This window comes from Citrus clementina, unplaced genomic scaffold, assembly GCF_000493195.1.
Source record: "Citrus clementina cultivar Clemenules unplaced genomic scaffold, Citrus_clementina_v1.0 scaffold_8, whole genome shotgun sequence".
In the NCBI taxonomy this organism is placed as follows: domain Eukaryota; kingdom Viridiplantae; phylum Streptophyta; class Magnoliopsida; order Sapindales; family Rutaceae; genus Citrus; species Citrus x clementina.
Window position 1 is genome coordinate 17,527,866 of NW_006262022.1, and position 19,758 is coordinate 17,547,623.

At 29.6% G+C, this 19,758-nt stretch overlaps 4 protein-coding genes across 4 annotated transcripts; all 4 read right to left on the minus strand.

The window, feature by feature from the left end:
* Window positions 1–398: 398 nt before the first annotated feature.
* Window positions 399–1,102, minus strand: LOC18034558 (pathogenesis-related protein PR-4). The gene is made up of 2 exons (XM_006423949.2): window positions 699–1,102; window positions 399–603 (listed from the first exon to the last, which is right to left on the minus strand). The coding sequence occupies exons 1-2, from the start codon at window positions 954–956 to the stop codon at window positions 433–435; spliced, it is 429 nt and encodes a 142-aa protein (XP_006424012.1). The 5' UTR covers window positions 957–1,102; the 3' UTR covers window positions 399–432.
* A 2,342-nt stretch (window positions 1,103–3,444) lies between these two features.
* On the minus strand, window positions 3,445–3,988 carry LOC18033682 (pathogenesis-related protein PR-4). The gene is made up of 2 exons (XM_006423950.2): window positions 3,731–3,988; window positions 3,445–3,630 (listed from the first exon to the last, which is right to left on the minus strand). The coding sequence occupies exons 1-2, from the start codon at window positions 3,986–3,988 to the stop codon at window positions 3,466–3,468; spliced, it is 423 nt and encodes a 140-aa protein (XP_006424013.1). The 3' UTR covers window positions 3,445–3,465.
* A 3,582-nt stretch (window positions 3,989–7,570) lies between these two features.
* Window positions 7,571–8,830, minus strand: LOC18034249 (hevein-like preproprotein). Its single transcript, XM_006423951.2, has 2 exons — window positions 8,391–8,830; window positions 7,571–7,772 (listed from the first exon to the last, which is right to left on the minus strand). Exons 1-2 carry the CDS (start codon window positions 8,799–8,801, stop codon window positions 7,602–7,604), a joined length of 582 nt encoding a protein of 193 aa, XP_006424014.1. The 5' UTR covers window positions 8,802–8,830; the 3' UTR covers window positions 7,571–7,601.
* Window positions 8,831–14,298: 5,468 nt separating this feature from the next.
* LOC18034444 (wound-induced protein WIN2) lies at window positions 14,299–15,647 on the minus strand. The gene is made up of 2 exons (XM_006423952.2): window positions 15,203–15,647; window positions 14,299–14,597 (listed from the first exon to the last, which is right to left on the minus strand). The coding sequence occupies exons 1-2, from the start codon at window positions 15,611–15,613 to the stop codon at window positions 14,427–14,429; spliced, it is 582 nt and encodes a 193-aa protein (XP_006424015.1). The 5' UTR covers window positions 15,614–15,647; the 3' UTR covers window positions 14,299–14,426.
* Between the last annotated feature and the right edge of the window lie 4,111 nt (window positions 15,648–19,758).

Below are 19,758 nucleotides of genomic sequence, written 5' to 3' on the forward strand. Positions count from 1 at the left end.
ATATATTACATTACAAAGACTAATAGGCCTAAACTCAGTCACTTTTTTTATTTTTAACTTGCGATTATTGCATATTGAAATTGCTCTACTTAGTGAGAAAGTCTCAGACATTCTTAATAAACTTTTCATCGCATATGTATCTTTTAATCAGTCATGTAATATAAATATACATTTACGAGAAATTAGCATATGAGAAAGCGCATGCATATTGGAAGTACTCAAAAGTTTATCACAGAAGGACTTTAGTAGAGAACTACACTGTAATTAAAGGTCCATGCACGCAGTCTTTGCATGAACAATACATTCATGATCACAAATTATTGTGAATTCTTATTCTATAATCATAAGGTTGATTTATATATGATCAACACACCATAATTATTATTCTTATTATGTTGGTTTTTTTTTTTTTTTTTTTAATATTCAAATGTTTCAATCTCCGCAGTTAACAAACTGGTAATTCACCATGAGGTGACCTTGAGCATTGCCTTTTCCATCAGTATCCAGCTTCCGGAAAACACCGACATCCAAATCTAGACCGCCATTGCTGCACTGATCAACAATTCTCACCGTTGCTTGAGCTCCTGTCCCTCTATTAGTCACCTGCATGCACAAGAGATTTCAATGAGCCCATCTAATTTCTCCCTAAGTAAACATATAAAGTGAATTAAAAATGGTAGTATGCTTATGTTACGCACCCTTAAGCACTTGCCACAAGCAGCTTGTCCACGAGGTCCAACAGGGCCACAGAAGGCAGTCCATCCATACTTCCGACGCCAAGCCAAGGGCTTGTTTGCATCCCAAGTTGAGCAATAAGCACTTGCAGCATTCAAGTCCCATCCAATTCTTTCAGGATTGTATAAGTGATAAGTTGCCCTCACATTAGAAGCACTCTGGGCTGCAGCAATAGCAAGTGAACAAAGAAACAACAGCAAGCATAGGCTTAATTTACCCATTTTTCTCTTGTGTAGTGTTTTGGTTGATTAATTGCAAAGAGTTGTGTTGGAATTTATAGGGCCAGAGAATTGAGAAAGATGGTGTTTTGGTTGACTAAAATACCAAAGGGTTGAATGGATAAAGCATGATCACAGGGTAAGTCCTCACCTTTACTTCAAGTCTTCTCTAAGCCGTCTCTATATTTGAAAATTTTAGATGGGTGCATAAATATTAGACAGATAAGTTCGTCGTACAAATATTTTTTTTCTTTTTTTTATCAACATTTTTTTTCTTTAATCGGAGTATTAAAAGAGGAAATATATTGAGTCTCTAAATTTAATATAACACGCATAAAACATGCACGAACTTGAATTAACACTCTTAAGTATGTGGCGAGAAAGAATATAAGATTGTGACATTAGTTTGTAAATGTAGTATTATTATTCATTTTAAATTAATAATGTTTTATTATTCTTTTTCCATATCGAAGTCTATGAAAAAAATAAACAAATAAAAGAGAGATATTGGGAAAATGGGTAAGAGAAAGTTGCTGGTCAAATTGGGCGACCGAATTGTGTCATCATGATTCAGCTTCTGGTGGTCCTAAAATGTGCCTCATCCCTGGCTAATTCTTATCTGAAGAACTATGTAATAATTATCATTGAGTACTGGTTGGATAACCTTTTAAACGTGGGTTGGTAACAAATATTTGTTGGTTCCTTTTTAGATTAAACAGAGAAACAAAAATCTCATTTGTAATTATTATTGCGAATAGAATAAATTAATTAAAGAGTTATGTATGATAAATTTTGTATTACACCCACCACTTCGACGAGCTCGAAGGAGTCACATAGAGGGTCAGTTAGAATGTTCGAAAAATCTAACTATTTGATCATGCAATAGTTGAAAGAGTTTATTAAAAAGCCAAAGGAAAGGAAATAATTTGTATTCATCATTTACCGTCTATTTTACAATAATATAAATACACAAGCTATTGTAACAATTACAAGAGGAAGTCCGACGAAAATAAATGAAGGAGGCTAATAGTTGTCTGATAGGAGAAAAATAAATGAAGGAGGATAGTAGTTGTCTGATGAGGTTAGTGTCAATTATTATATCTATTTTAAAAATCATCGTTGCATGTCAAAAGTCATCATTGCATGTCATCATTGCATTTTTACACGTGCTTTGTAATTTTTATGCTTGCCTGCCAATAGATTTATTGACAACATTGCTTCCAATTCCTGTAATCGTTGGTGCAAATATCACATTATTACAAATTAATAATAAGTACTTAATTTCATTCTCATATTGACTTAAAATGTATTGTGTCCGGCCTTTCATAACATTGAAATAATGGAACTATTTGCGCCCCTCTAATACTCTTTCGAACCCCTTTACTAGATAGCCCATTAATAACTTTAATAATGAATAATTCCGTAATCGCACCCCTTCGCCACAAATCCCCCTAACCCCTTCGTTTTTCTTGGTAAACCTACGTGTTAATCTATCTCTGTTACGTACATTCTAGTTGATTTGGTAGGAGAATATATGACTATATATATTATGACAATTGATGTTTACCACTGTTTATCCAAGGGTTTCAAAAATCTGTCTTTTTCGAACTTTTTTTAAAAGAAGGGGAAAAAAGACAGATGGGTTATTTTATTAGTTGAAACTCCAAATAATTTTTCTGGGGTTGAAAGAGTTTAAATTCAACTACGACTCTGCACGTACGATTGTGTTTAAACTAATATGTCCATTTACAAAGGTGATTCGCAAAGAAAAAGTTAAAATTCTTGGGGTTTTTAATTTGAACTGGATTACTGAATGTATTGTTACGCAAGTTGATTTGACGATTCAAATATTAATAAAAGAATTATTAGTGGTTTTAATAGATTTTTAGAGGGGTGCCAATAGCACCACTGACAGTTAATGATTCTGATATTTCCCTGAAAGATTTCACGAGTTCAAAACGACGTGCAGCTATTAAGGATTTAGCAATAGCTCTACACAATTATCAATTATTTATTGTTATTTATACCTTTCAATTAGGAGAAATTTTACAATGCGTTAGAATTAATACAATTAATTAATATATGTATGACATGTGTATTTATATAGAGTTTTTTAAAATAAATAAACACACGTTATATTTATTAGTTGTATAACTGATATGACATTTCTAATATATTCTAAAATTTCTCATCAATCAATCATATAATAATAAATGTACGCGTACTGACAACTTAGCAAATGAGAGATTATACATCGAGAACACTTAATAACATTTCCCACAACGATTTTGGTGGAGAACTACAATATAATTAATGATCCATGCAATATGTCCCTGCGTGAATGATACAATCATGTATTTGTCAAAATTAACTCATTGTGAATTCTTATTCTTTCGTCATAAAGTTGGCTTGTGCCTTGTATATAATTAATCAACACTCTTATTATTCAAGAAAAACTTCCACAATTATTGTACTTACAATGTTGGTCTATTTGATATATAACACAGCTTCATCAATCTCCACAGTTAACAAACTGGTAGTTCACTATAAGCTGGTTTTGAGAATTGCCTCTTCCAACCAGCTGCCGGAAAACACTGGCATCCAAATCTAGACCTCCATTGCTGCACTGATCAACAATTCTCACTGTTACTTGAGCTCCTGTCCCGCTATTAGTCACCTGCATGCACAAAAAATTTTCAATAAGGCCATCTAATTTGCATCTTCAAGCAACCATATATAAAGTGAATTTAAAAAGGATAGTATCTAATATCTCACACCCGTAAGCACTTGCCACAAGCTGCTTGTCCACGAGGTCCAACAGGGCCACAGAAGGCAGTCCATCCATATTTGCGACGCCAGGCCAAGGGCTTGTTTGCATCCCACGTTGAGCAATAAGCACCTACAGCATTCAAGTCCCATCCATGTTGTTCAGGATTGTAGGAGTGGGAAGTTGCTCTCACATTAGAAGCACTCTGGGCATCGGCAATGGCAAGTGAACAAAGAAACAGCAGCGCACATAGGCTTAATTTACCCATTTTGTGTGTAGTGCTTTGGTCAATTGCCAGTTGTGTTGGAATTTATAGGGCCGGAGAAAGATAGTGTTTTGGTTTATTAAAATATATGGCAATATCCGAAATGGAAAAAGCATTACCCGATATGTCTCGCCTTGACATGACCTCACGCCTTTATTATCATAATTTCTAGATTTGTTGGACTTTCGAGCATTCTAGATGGATACGTAATATGAGAGAGATAGACTTGTTGTACCAATTAATTTGGCAGATCATATATATAGTTGTCATGTGTAGGAGTGACATTTTTGGGACGAGTACATGATGTGTCATAAATAACTGTAGTTAATAATTTTTTATAATATTTAAGTGAATTTGTTGTATTATCTCTTAATCGAATTAATGAATAATAACTTATCATTTGAAATAAAATTTTAAAATAAATAGCAATATTCTTTGGGATTATTATACGATTATTCCATACGATTTATAAGGATGGCAAAATCCAATTTCAAGAAGCAACAAGTATTATTGAAAACATACTTTACAGAAGCCAAGCATAAACATATCACTTGGATTTAGTTATAAATTAGGTAATTATTAACTTATACAATAAGTGGGTCATATAGGAAAATAAGAACTTTTTTTTTTATAAAATCATTATTTTATAAATTTATCAAACTATTAATTTACCACTGTTGTTCCCAAGTGACTGAGAAAAACTATTATTTAATTAAAATTATCAATATATTTATTGGGTATTAATTCACCGTAAGTGCACATGACAAAGACGATTGGACACTTATTAGATAAAGACAAAATTAATAAAGTTGGTGGTGATATTTCTACCCCACAAATTCTATAAATCCACTCCATTTTTAGAAAAAAAATTATAAAATTTCTCATTATTTTTAAAAATTTCAAATAAAGAAGAATTCTGAAGAACTAGTCAATTAAATCTATCTTAATTTATTTTGATGTGACTTATATTTTTTTTAATTATATTTGACTAATAAAATTGCTTTAACCTAAATTTAAATTGATTATTTTACCCTTAAAGGATAAAAATACCAGAAATTGAATTTAACTTCAACAATTTTTTAATTTTGTTCAAAATGCATTATTTCTAAATAGTTAATTCTACTTTATTAGTATCATTATTAATTTTTAATTAAACTAACATAATGTCTTTATGAGAAAATACTCATTAAATTATTAGGCTATCAAATTTATGCCATTTACATGTAAAATATTAAAAATTATTAGAGTTCATTTAAGAAGTTAGATTATAAGTCACAAAATTAAGTACCTAAAGTATTAGGTACAAGAACACATATTTTTTTTCGAGCAAGTGGGTCATTTTATGTCATAAAGAAAAATAATTAAATAGAACTTATATTAAAGCTACTTTGATAGTAAGAAAAAAATAAGAATGATTTAATTGATTAATTACATAAAATTTTTTATTGATTTGTATTTATTAGAAAAAAATGTATTTATTGTAAATAGTTTTTAGAAGTGGGGTGGGTTTACACAAATAATGTGTATTTATTAGATAAAGACAAAATTAATAAAGTGAATGAATTTCTTTTAGGGAAAAAGGCATCTACACCTCTAAAGTAAATATTTATTTAAAATCTCAACAATAAATACAAATATTTTATTAAAATAAATATAATAATTTATATAAAAGTATTTTATTATTGTTAGTCTACTAGATAGATTACAATATTTATATTTATTAGAAATTTTAAAATTATTTTTTAAATTCTCCATTCAAAGAGTATTATGGTCAAAAGGAGTCTTCGTCTCCCTAAAACTTTAGGGTCTCCATGACCATTTCTCCCAACCTTAGGGGTGTAGATGTCATTTCCCCTTTATTTTATAATGATTTTTTTTTTGTTCTAGTGGTTATATATATTTTTTTGTGTAATTATCAAGTACAAATATCATTATTACTCGGATTGAATTATACACCCTCATTAAACATATTTTAATGAAAAATCTAACCATTTAGTCATGCAATAGTTGAATGATTTATTGACAAAATTTCTTCTAATTCCTGTAATCGTTGTGGTGCAATATGACATTGTTACAAATTAATAAAGAAAACTTAAAACTTTGGAGGAAGGGTTGGATCTTTATTCTTACATGAAATTCTTCAAATTTTCAAGCCGAAGGCGAAGATTGTCATTCCAGCAGTATACTGACGCTCAACAATCTCATATTGATGCTGGTGTCGTGTTGGGCCTTTGATGCGTCTCAGAATTCTCATTTTCATTGCTACTGTTAGCAGCCCTCTAAAGTTCTAATGTAACCTCCTTTCTTGGGAAAAAGCCCTCATATGATTAAACGTATTTTCTGCTTTGAAATATCTTTACGTCAATAACATAAATACCACTTAATTAACTCATTCTCAATAACACTCCATATTAAAGTGTTTATTCTCATTTTTGAAGAAAATTTATTTTAAATCATGATCATTGTTGTGCATAACAATCAATCCAACGGTCTTTTACTGAAGAAATGTTGAATAAAATAATTTGAGATTCTTTAACCATTCAATTTATTTTCTAAATGTAAAATAAAAAGTTCATTTCTCCATGATAATCTGATATAGTGACATATGTGATAATAAGCAATAGTGTAGGAGAATTTACACTCAATTAGTAGCCATTAAAAAAAAAAAGAAAAGGCACAACAAAGGTAAAACTTATAGGTTACACATGATTAATTGATTTTTCATTTGGATGACATGGATTTACTTTTCATATACCTAATTATCATTACTTTATTTAGTTTCAACATTATAACTTGAAAATAAAGTTGGTGTTGCATCTATTTACAATCTACTTGACGTTTTTTAATGTAGTCAAAAGATTGATTATTCTTGCAATGTTTTCAAATTTTTGGGTGATTATTTTATAGAAACATAGAATGAATTATTAAAAAGTGAGAAGGACAGATATTTATATGGGTATTACTGGGAACGGGGAGGGTATTTTTAAAAATTTATATTATTTTATTTGTTTAATGGGGTAATTTTAGAAAAGGGGTTTTGCTAGGGACCATTAATCCAACTCCTCATTTTTTACTAGGTGTTGGGCAAATGGTGGTGATATTTCCCACTTCATTTGGCAAAGATTTTATGAGTATGTACAAGGGAAATTCTATATGAACCGCATGTTACCAATAAGGATTTCTGACGATACCTCTACACCACCTTCAACTTGTTACTTGTATTAAGAGAATTGTTGTCAGAAATCCTTAGTGGCTCGGTATTTTGATCGAGCCAAATTCTTAATGTCGCATCATTACTTGATGCATGTAATCTTATTACTCTTTTATATGCACCAATATTCACACAAATAGATACAATAGCTCTACCTGATCAAAGATTTTGGGTCCACCTTTGATTACTACAACAACAATTAATAGAGAAATACAACATTGTAATTAAAGGATCTTGTAATTAATTTAATTTCAATGAGATCACAACACGAACAGAGTCATTATCAACTCATAATCTTTCACATTCTTAATTTAATTAAATTAATCAACATTCCTATTCAATAAACATTTCATCAATTATTATAATTATTATGTCTTTTTATTTTATTCATATTCATAATTAGATTCAATCTCCACAGTTAACGAACTGGTAGTCCACCATGAGGTGACCTTGAGCATTGCCTCTTCGGTCAGTATCGAGCTGCCGGAAAACACCAGCGTCCAAATCTAAACCTCCATTGCTGCACTGATCAACAATTCTCACCGTTGCTTGAGCTCTTGTGGCTCTATTAGTCACCTGCATGCATATGCAATTTCAATTGGTTTATTTCCTTTTCTGACTATTAAGCTCTTAATTTATCACCAACTCTTCTCCTACTCATCCTATGAATTTTTATTGTCTATCATCTGCATCTTAAAGTAGGCAAATAAACGAATTTGATTGTTTTATAAATTTGTGTTAAGACTTTTCTTAAATACTATTATTGAACTCTTATCTATCAGTTTAAACTTTTGGGTCAAGCAACTTCCTAATAATTTGTACTTTTAACTTTTTTACTTGTTCTATTTTTGTGTTCATTTTAATGGTAAGGCTTAGCACGTATCTAAGTAGACATACCAATACTTCTTCATTTTATTAATAAATTTCTGTGAATCTGTCACAATTTTCTAAAAAACGGTAATAAATATAAAATCTCGAAAACATTTTGCTTTTAAAAAATAAAAACACATGAAATATTGAAAGGGAGGATGAATTTTGCTACCCTCTAATGTAAAAAATTTCACAGAAAATACAGCTCAACCACAAAACAATCAAGAATGAAAATCATAGAAAAAATACGAGCAATAAAACCCAAAAACTGTGGATTGGAAATATCAATAATATCTCATACGTTGTGATATATAGTTATCTTACCCTTAAGCACTTGCCACAAGAAGCTTGTCCACGAGGCCCAACGGGGCCACAGAAGGCAGTCCATCCGTATTTCCTGCGCCAAGACAAGGGCTTGTTTGCATCCCATGTTGAGCAGTAAGCACTCACAGCATTCAAGTCCCATCCATTCTGTTCAGGATTGTAAAAGTGATAAGTTGCTCTAACATTAGAAGCACTTTGGCCATCACCGCTGCTGCTGCTGCCGGGCCTACAATTACTTTGACAATTCTTAGAAGGTGAGCAATACTCATCAGTTGAGCCACAATAACCATACTGGCTGCAACATAGGTTGTTGGCACAAGTCCGGCCACCGGCTTGCCGGCCGCATTGCTGGGCAGCGGCAAGAGCCATTGAACAAATTAGCAACACCATGCATAAGCTTAATTTTCCCATTTTTAATTCTTTTGTTTGTGAAGATTTATTGAGTGGTACTACATGAATTTATAGGGAACCGATATTTTAAAATGTTAGAGCATTACGTAACATGTCTTATTGACTTCAAGACTTATTCAAACGATCAAATCTTCTAGTTGCAGATTTCTTTGACTCTCGGGAATTTCAACTTAGATTTGTTCTTGGAGAACAATGATATACTTTTCTTCCTCAATACGGGCAAGTTTCTGAAGAAGAGAGATAACGAGATGGGAAAAATGGTGGTTTTAAATTTTGCTGGTCAAACCGGGCAACTGATTTGTGTCAGCATTATGGTTTTCTTGACGGTGGTCACAATTAATGTGGTTTATCCGTATCAATTCTTAGCTCAAGAAGTAATGTACCTTCTTATTGACTGTTAATTCTGATAAAATTTTAAACATGGATCGCCTTGTATTAATTATAATATTTTGTTGGGACAGGGACATTTAATTAATCGTTTATCTAACAATTTGATCCTGCAATAGTCAAACTGATTTATCCACAACAGTTCCCCTTATTCCTCTAATTCTTGGTTCACAATTACATGGAAGAGGGAATATAAAGATTATTGTGTTGTTGATTGTTTAGTTATTCACTGAATTTATGTTTAGATTGTTGTAGTAAAATTTCTCTGTAGTGATAGTTTATGTAGAAACAACCTTTATATAGTTATAAAAAATTATAGTTTTGATTTGAACTAATTATAAATAAAAATAGACTCCACATTAATTATAATAAGTTATAATTTTTCTACATCCCTTCTTCAAGAATCTCTATATAGTGGTACTTATCTGTATATTGCAAAAATCTAATGTTATCTTACATAAGATTTAAGATAAAATAAAAAATTTTCTAAATTCATTTACGACAATATATAATTTATTCTTTAGAGTTATTACTAAATTATTGCACAACATTTTTAGAACTTATATTGAGAGAAAAACATTGAAGAGAACACAAATATCTGGACTTTTAATATGACTTTCGATATTTAGAGTACTATATAGATACATGTACTAATTTTCTATGTCTATCTTTCACCAATAATTATACATTTGATTTGATATGCTATACTAATTAATTATTAATGTAGTGAATATTTTATTTCTATATTACTTGCACTAAGAATAATTAAGTTTAAATAATAATTTTTGTAACTACACCTCTATTAAGTCATAACCTTTAGATAGTAATAAAAATTTGTTTGATCCTAACGTTACGACTGTAAAGAACTTACATGATGTATGTCACCTCTTGCGCTTGCTTCTCTTTTTTTTAATCTAAAATTCCTAATGACTTTTCTCTATTCCTTAGCTTATAAAATAAGATAAGGCTATTTTTTCTTTTTTAGGGTGGATGCTCATTGATTAAATACTTGTTTATTTTTAATATTTTAAAAAATACTCCAACATTAGTTATGTTAAGTTAAATGTTAATTTTTCTTTGTTTCTACAATATTACTTTTGGAATGTTGAGTAATATACGATGTGATCCTAAGCAAGAGTCTTGGTAGCATTAAATAAAAGAAACTAAAGGTTAATTTACTAAGCTAATCCTTTAAAAAAAGTCATTAGGGGGTTGTTTGGCTTTTGTCTAAAATCTGAATTTTAATTATTTTCAGACATTTATAGCTTTTAAATTTTTTGTTGTTCATCACTTATATTAGATTATAAGATGTTTAGATCTGAATAAAAAAAGTTAAATATTTTGACTTTTATTTGAATGACAAAACATCTTAATGAAATTTTAATATTCTCTCTCATTAATACCCTTATTAAATAAATTTATTTCTTATTTTTATTATTTTTTTATTTATCCCTTTTTTATGTACATGTATTCAACTATAATTTTTTTTTTTTTGTTGAATGAGAATTTTAAACATAATAGAGCTTTAATGTTTTATAATAGGTTCATCTCTTTGTATTTATATTTACTATTTTTATAATAGATTTTGAATTTTATTTAACTCAATAATTTTAATTCAAATAATTAAACAATTCTTGATTGGCTTATGTAATTAATAAGAAAAAATATCAGTTTAATATATTAAAAATAACATTATAAGTATCATTTATTAACGTAAAAAAATGTGTTAGATATATATTTTAATTTTCATGTTTTGTTAAGTTAAGCATTATCAATTTTTTTACGAATAAAATAATTTATTTATAATTTGTTGTGTGTTTGAACAATGAATATATGTTAAAATATCATATTTCAAATGTTTTCTTTTTTGAAAAACAAATAACCTAACACTTATATTCAAATATTGAAAAATAAAAATAAACATGTCATTCAAATATATATATTTAGATCTATTTAGACTTCAATCAAATTCAACATACATTCAAATTTCAACAAAACATCAAACGCTACCTATTTTTCATTCCAAGGTATAATTTTCTGTTTCATTCATTTTATGTGTTCTCCCCAACCCATCAAGATTCATTTAAAAGAAATATATATATCTACGAAAATTTTGATGAGGTTTCATTTGGCTGCACAAACAAATCAATTGCCTATCATCATTTAATGCACCCCCGTAATCTCGAAAATTCATCAATCCACCCCAACCATTTTACATTTTTAATTAATTTTCGAGGGTGAATTGATAACTTTCCAGAATTTTGAAGATGAAATAATGATAATCAATTTACTTTGTCGGGCAATCAAATTTTACCCTTTTGATAAAGATACATCATTATTCTGAAGATATGATCTTGAAGCTTCTCAATTAAGTATCATGGCCATTTGGCCATTACAATTTTATTCTATTTTTTTGGTATCAATTGGCATTTGAGGCTTTTTCTTTCTTTCTTTTTCTTTTGGCCTTTGAGCCATTAAAAAACAATGATATTTTTCTGTCCTAGAAAATCTTCCAAGATTAAGTTTCCAATCGAAAGAATCTGATTCGAGCCATCTCATTCACAGGAGCTTCTTCCCACACAAGTCACAATAATTTAATGGATTGAATCATGAACAAAGTTTATTTATATATCGGTTACACATAACATATTTTCTCATTGACAGATGATTAATTCTAACATATATATGAGCACACCCATTTTTCTATTCGTGCGTTGAGACAAATTTATTTAGTTCCCAGCAGCTGCAGGCGGCCAACAATTAAACTGACAATTTTCGGACGGCGAGCAGTAATCATAAGTGGAGCCACAAAAACCAAACTGGCTGCAGCACAGATTGTTGGGACAAGGCCTGTCAAGCCCTTGGCGGCCACATTGTTGAGCCTTCACAGTATATGCCACCATTGTTAGGCTTACAATTAATACCACATAAATGCAAAGCAAGAGGCTAAACTTTCTCATCGTCATCTTGTGAATGTTGTTTATTCTGGATTTATGAGTTTGTTTATTTATATGCAGAAACCGAACCACCCAGGCCTGCCCTACCACTAATTGAATGAGGCAATTTTTATTTTTTGTTTTCCTTTTAATTAGAGCACACTTTTTAGGAAGGCACAACAAATATGCCTATTAATACGTCTGCTAAATAGGTACTGTTAAAACATTTATTTTAACAATATTTTAATTGATTCTACCAATTTTGACATTCCTTGTGCATACAATTATATTAAAATCCTTGGAAAAAAGAACTTTCATATGATTAATTACGTTTTATTATGTTCTTCAGTCTTATACGCAAATTAATACAGCTTTTATAAAGATAACGTTTTTTGGATAGGCACCCTCTGTTCAAATCCTATGGAAATAGAGGGCTAAATGATATATATGTATATATATATATTTTAATTACTGTTGAAGTATGTTGTAAGGGGCAAAAATAGTGTTTTTTTTAAAAATTTTTTGCCCTTTTAATGTATTTAACATCTTTTTTTCAACACTGATCCTTTATTTTCGTTATTTCACTTTGTAAAAAAATATGAATTTCGAATGGTAAGACTTATTGTATCATTCCTAGTAAGGTAGATAAATTTTTTATTTTATCTATAAATTAAAGTCACTAATCCTGCAAATGTTGAATTGAAATATCATTTTAGTTAATCCCAAATTAAAATGAATTTCTTGCTACAATGCCCAGTGGTGAAATTGTTTGTTACAAAATAAGAGTTTTAATGATTAATGGCTTTCGTTTTTTTATAAGCAGAGGTTGGTAGCCTTTGCATCATTCATATGCTGGAGTCTAGAGATCATACACCGAATCTGCACATACCCTTAATAAACTCGATCAAGAATCTCCTCATGAAGAATTGGAATATTTATTTTAGACAAATCTATCGTGAGGCCAATTTTGCGGCTGACTACTTGGTCAAAAATGCAAGCTCTTACCTCTCGGATTTCAAGAACCTTCTATAGGTCTTGGTCCTTGGCTTTGTTATGATATTTATGGGACGATAATTCCTTGCTCTGTTGTGTCTTAGCTTAGCTAAGCCCTTTTTGATAACAAAAAAACAAAAAAGATTTTTAAGTACTCTCTAAGGGACGAGGCTCCTGGAGATACATTTTATTAATAATCACACACTGGTAGCTTACATACAGTAAGGTGGCTTATGGTCATAGCCAAATAAGCACTTAAGTTTATATACAAATTTAAGGGTGCATGGCTTATGGGTATTGACAATAAGCACTTAATTCTTTTTGGTACTTCTTGAGAGGAAGAAGCTTATTTAGTACATATATAAACAGCCTTAATTGGACATTAATCGATAGCGCATGCATGGATGCAAGCATGCTTCAGTGGTCACTACAGTTCACAAGCTTGTAGTTAACAATGATGTGGCCTACAAGTTTGTGAACCGTAGCGACTGAAGCATGCATGCATGTATGTATATATATATATATATATATATATATATATGTATGTATGTATGTATGTATCTCCTACATAGAAACATAGAATGAATTATTAGAAAATGAGAAGGAAACATGTTTATATGGGTATTACTAGGAACGGGGTGGAGGGTATTTTTAAAAACTTGAATTATTTTGTTTGTTTAATGGGGTAATGTTAGAAAAGGGGATTTGCTAGGGATTTAAAGGGATGGCAATAATCCAACTCCTCATTTTTTACTCGGTGTTGGTCCTTTGATTGCATTTAAATGGTGGTGATATTTCCCACTTCATTTGGCAAAGATTTTATGAGTATGTACAAGGGAAATTCTATACGAACCGCATGTTACCAATAAGGATTTCTGACGATACCTCTACACCGCCTTTAACTTGTTACTTGTATTAAGAGAATTGTTGTCGGAAATTCTTAGCGGCTAGGTATTTTGATCGAGCCAAATTTTTAATGTCGCATCATTACTTGATGCATGTAATCTTATTGCTCTTTATAGGGACCAATATTCGCTCAAATAGATACAATAGCTCTACCTGATCAAAGATTTTGGGTCCACCTTTGATTACTACAACAACAATTAATAGAGAAATACAACATTGTAATTAAACGATCTTGTAATTAATTTAATTTCAATATGATCACAACACGGACAAAGTCATTATCAACTCATATTCTTTCACATTCTTAATTTAATTAAATTAATCAACACTCTTATTCAATAAACACTTCATCAATTATTACACTTATTATGTCTGTTTATTTTATTCATATTCATAATTTGATTCAATCTCCACAGTTAACGAACTGGTAGTCCACCATGAGGTGACCTTGAGCATTGCCTCTTCCATCAGTATCGAGCTGCCGGAAAACACCAGCGTCCAAATCTAAACCTCCATTGCTGCACTGATCAACAATTCTCACAGTTGCTTGAGCTCTTGTGGCTCTGTTAGTCACCTGCATGCAAATGCAATTTCAATTAATTAATTTCCTCTTCTGACTATCAAGCTCTTAATTTATCACTAACACTTATCCTACTCATCCTACTCATCCTACAAATGTTTAAAGTACACAAATAAGCAGATTTGATTGTTTATAAATTTGTGTTAACACTTGTCTTAAATACTATTATTGAGCTTTTACCTATCAGCTTAAACTTTTGGGTCAAGCGACTTCCTAATAATTTTTACTTTTAACTTTTTTACTTGTTTTATTTTTGTGTTCATTTTAATGGTAAGGCTTAGCACGTATTTAAGTAGATATAATAATACTTCTTTATTTTATTAATAAATATCTATGAATCTGTCACAATTTTCTAAAAAACGGTAATAAATATAAAATCTCGAAAACATTTTGCTTTTAAAAAATAAAAACACATGAAATATTGAAAGGGAGGATGAATTTTGCTACCCTCTAATGTAAAAAATTTCACAGAAAATTCAGCTCAACCACAAAACAATCAAGAATGAAAATCGTAGAAAAAATACGAGCAATAAAACCCAAAAACTGTGGATTGGAAATATCAATAATATCTCATACGTTGTGATATATAGTTATCTTACCCTTAAGCACTTGCCACAAGAAGCTTGTCCACGAGGCCCAACGGGGCCACAGAAGGCAGTCCATCCGTATTTCCTGCGCCAAGACAAGGGCTTGTTTGCATCCCATGTTGAGCAGTAAGCACTCACAGCATTCAAGTCCCATCCATTTTGTTCAGGATTGTAAAAGTGATAAGTTGCTCTAACATTAGAAGCACTTTGGCCATCACCGCTGCTGCTGCTGCCGGGCCTACAATTACTTTGACAATTCTTAGAAGGTGAGCAATACTCATCAGTTGAGCCACAATAACCATACTGGCTGCAACATAGGTTGTTGGCACAAGTCCGGCCACCGGCTTGCCGGCCGCATTGCTGGGCAGAGGCAATAGCCATTGAACAAATTAGCAACACCATGCATAGGCTTAATTTTCCCATTTTTAATTCTTTTGTTTGTGAAGTTTTATTGAGTGGTACTACATGAATTTATAGGGAACCAATATTTTAAAATGTAAGAGCATTACATAACAAGTCTTATTGACTTCTAGACTTATTCAAACGATCAAATCTTCTAATTGCAGATTTCTTTGACTCTCGGGAATTTCAATTTAGATTTGGTCTTGGAGAACAATGATATACTTTTCTTCCTCAATATGGGCAAGTTTCTGAAGATAAGAGAGAGCGAGATGGGAAAAATGGTGGTTTTAAATTTTGCTGGTCAAATTGGGCAACTGATTTGTGTCAGCATTATGGTTTACTTGACGGTGGTCACAATTAATGTGGCTTATCCGTATCAATTCTTATCTCAAGAAGTAATGCACCTTCTTATTGACTGTTAATTCTGATAAAATTTTAAACATGGATTACCTTGTATTGATTAGAATATTTTTGTTGGGACATGGAGTTTTAATTTATCTTATATCTAACAATTTGATCCTGCAATAGTCAACTGATTTATCCACAAAAGTTCTTCTTATTCCTCTAATTCTTGGTTCACAATTACATGGAAGAGGGAACATAAAGATTATTGTGTTGTTGATTGTTTAGTTATTCACGAAATTTACGTCTAGATTGTTGTAGTAGAACTTCTCTATAGTGATAGTTTGTATAAAAATTGTTGGTTTAAAAATAGTTTAATAGTGGAAATGTTAGGATCACAATTCTCATACAATATATAAAATTACCATTATCTTGAAATAATTTCTTTGCTTTTTCGTAGAAGTAATTTAAGTTCTCAAATCATGATCTATTACTACCAATCCTGTTAAGATCACGATATTTCACCAACGATCTTCCAGGTTATGACTAAAGTTTGATCTATATTTAATGTGTGGGCGTATTTATCACTACTATAAGCAACTAGTAAGAGAAAACGTTTTCTCTCAAAATGAGAGAGAAAAACTTATTTTTCTCTAATCTGTATATTGTGGCTCATGTGTCCCTTTTTGTAGAGAAACAAGTTTTTTTATATTTCTATTAGTGAAAACCCTAGGCTCCTTATTTATATCCTTTTTTAATTCTATTAAATCAAAATATTTAATTTAAAATAACACAAGACTCTTTAGACACAAACATATTAAATGGAGTCTCTCACCAAATACTATAGTTACCCTATTAACCCAAATAGTTAGTTATTTTACTTATCAATCCACAAGTGATGTAATTAATTAAATGAGCTAACCCTGAGATCATATAAGAACATACAATAGTGGCTACAATAATTAGACTGTAATTAAACTAACCCAATTATTTAATTCCAAATCTACTCTTCTAAAAGAATGAAACTAACCTCAATAATTGTATATTATCTAGGATAGTGCTCTCGAATAATAATTTGACCCATGCCACATTGATTTCTTTACTAAACAATCCTTTATACCATATTGCTAATTATATCGATATCTCAACTGTCCAATCAATTTAATTACATCTTGTTCCTTGACACTTACTATTTTCTCTAATGATCATTTTCAACATACTAGTTATGTCGACACACTCTGGCCAGAGAATTCTATAATCAAGTACTAAAAGCTAGTCAAGAGATGTGTTTTACAAATACTATATTGTTAATCTATAATCTCACTGCTCATAATTACTTCCACTAAGATACCGGATAATCTTGACTACAAATGTATGTTGCGCCTATTGGTAACTCAACATGAAACTATAATTAACTCAAGATTGAGATTGCAATAAATTATTTAATAAGTCTGACAATCATTTCAAGGTTAATTAAATCTCATATGTGATCCAGTTCAATGTTTTCAAATTACATCAGTAAATTCATAAATAATTAAATCTCATATGTGATCCAGTTCAATGTTTTCAAATTACATCAGTAAATTCATAAATGATTAAGACAAATCATTTAATGAATTTACTACAGTCTAAACATAATAAAGTGTCCAACTCTATTTATGAACTACGAAACCAATTTATTTAATCATAAGATAATTTGTATTTATGTTTTCTGTGAATCCACATGATGATCACATAAATACATATAATATGATTAAACTAACCTTATTCAAAATATTTATGCAATTAAGATGTTTGAAAAATATTTTAAATATTTTATTAATAAGACATTGTATTTATTACAAGTAGGTAAATTAATATTCTTTAGAGAGCACATGATCCCAACAGAAATAACCTTTATATAGTTATAAAAAAATATAGTTTCAATTTAAACTAGATATAAATAAAAATAGACTCCACATTAATTATAATAAGTTATAATTTTTCTGAATCCCTTCGTAAAGAATCTATGTATAGTAATAATTATCTGTATATTGCAAAAATATAATGTTATCTTACATTAAAGGTTTAAGATGAAATAAAATATTTTTTCTAAATTTGTTTATGACAATATATGATTTATTCTTTAGAGTTTTTAATAAATTATTGTATAGCATTTTTAGATATATTGAGAGAAAAACATTAAAGAGAATACAAATATTTGGACTTTTATTATGACTTTTCATATTTTGAGTACTATATAGATACATGAACTAATTTTCTATATCTATCTTTCATCAATGATTATACATTTGATTTGACATACTATACTAATTAATTATTAATCTAGTAAATATTTTATCTCTATATCACTTGCATTAAGAATAATTAAGTCTAAATAAAATTTTTTGTAACTACACTTCTATTAAGTCATTACCTTTTCATTGTAATAAAAATTTGTTTGGTCCTAACATTATGACTGTAAAAATCTTTTATCGTACGTGAGGAGTGTCACCTCCTACATTTGCTTCCTTTTTTTTTTAATCTAAAATTCCTAATAACTTTTCTCTGTTCTTAACTTATTTTAAGAGATAAGACTCATTTGTTTTTTCTTGGGTGGATGCTCATTTAATTACGGCATTTTGGATTAAATACTCGTTTATTTTCAATATTTTAAAAATACTCCAACATTAGTTATGTTAAGTTAAATGTTAATTTTTCTTTGTTTCTACAATAATACTTTTGGAATGTTGAGTAATATAAGATGTGAGCCTAAGCAAGAGTCTTAGTAGCATTAAAGAAAAGAAACTAAAGGTTAGTTTACTAAGCTAACCCTTTAAAAAAAAGCCATTAGGGGGTTGTTTGGCTTTTGTCTAAAATTTGAATTTTAATTATTTGTAGACATTTGTAGTTTTGAGTTTGATTGTTCACTTACGTTAGATTGTAAGATGTTTAAATATGAATAACAAAAGTTAAATATTCTTACTTTTATTTGAATGGCAAAACACCTAAATAGAATTTTAATATTCTCTCTCATTAATATCCTTATTTAATAAATTCATTTCCTACTGTTATTTTTTTATTTATCCCTTTTTTTTATATGCATGTATTCAACTATAATTTTTTTTCTTTTTTTTTTTTGAATGAGAATTTTAAACATAATAGAATTTTAATGTTTTATAATAGGTTCATATCTTTGTATTTATATTTACTATTTTTATAATAGATTTTGAATTTTATTTAACACAATAATTTTAATTCAAATAATTAAACAATTCTTGATTGACTTATGTAATTAACAAGAAAAAATTATCTTATCATACATCAATGTAAAAAAATACATGTGTTAGATATATATTTTATTTCTCATGCTTTGTTAAGTTAAACATTATCAATTTTTTTACTAATAAAATAATTTATTTATAATTTGTTGTATGTTGAAACAATAAATATATATTAAAATAGCATATATCAAATGTTTTCGTTTTGAAAAACAAACAACCTAACACTCATATTCATATATTAAAAAAAGAAAAATAAGCATGTCATTCAAATATATGTATTTAGACCTATTTAGATTTCAGTCAAATTCAAACACATTCAAATTTCAGAAAAAAAAATTAAACGCTACTTATATTTCATTCCAAGGTATAATTTTCTTTTTCATTTATTTTATACGTTCTCCCCAACCCATCAAGATGAAATTCTAGTTATGCAACCCAAGAGGGGGGGTGAATTGAAATTCTAAAAATTATTCAATTTATAAAGAAAAACTTAATGCAAATATAAACCAAATTCAAAGTAATAACAAATAAGTTGATAACAATATAAAAAGATAAGGGAAG

Bases quoted from the DNA above. Each gene is read 5' to 3' on its own strand.
- LOC18034558 (XM_006423949.2), bottom strand. From the start codon at position 956: ATGGGTAAATTAAGCCTATGCTTGCTGTTGTTTCTTTGTTCACTTGCT. The intron at 604-698 runs GTGCGTAACATA...TTGTGCATGCAG, and splicing joins CTTGTGGCAAGTGCTTAAGG to GTGACTAATAGAGGGACAGG.
- LOC18033682 (XM_006423950.2), bottom strand. From the start codon at position 3,988: ATGGGTAAATTAAGCCTATGTGCGCTGCTGTTTCTTTGTTCACTTGCC. The intron at 3,631-3,730 runs GTGTGAGATATT...TTGTGCATGCAG, and splicing joins CTTGTGGCAAGTGCTTACGG to GTGACTAATAGCGGGACAGG.
- LOC18034249 (XM_006423951.2), bottom strand. From the start codon at position 8,801: ATGGGAAAATTAAGCTTATGCATGGTGTTGCTAATTTGTTCAATGGCT. The intron at 7,773-8,390 runs GTAAGATAACTA...ATATGCATGCAG, and splicing joins CTTGTGGCAAGTGCTTAAGG to GTGACTAATAGAGCCACAAG.
- LOC18034444 (XM_006423952.2), bottom strand. From the start codon at position 15,613: ATGGGAAAATTAAGCCTATGCATGGTGTTGCTAATTTGTTCAATGGCT. The intron at 14,598-15,202 runs GTAAGATAACTA...ATTTGCATGCAG, and splicing joins CTTGTGGCAAGTGCTTAAGG to GTGACTAACAGAGCCACAAG.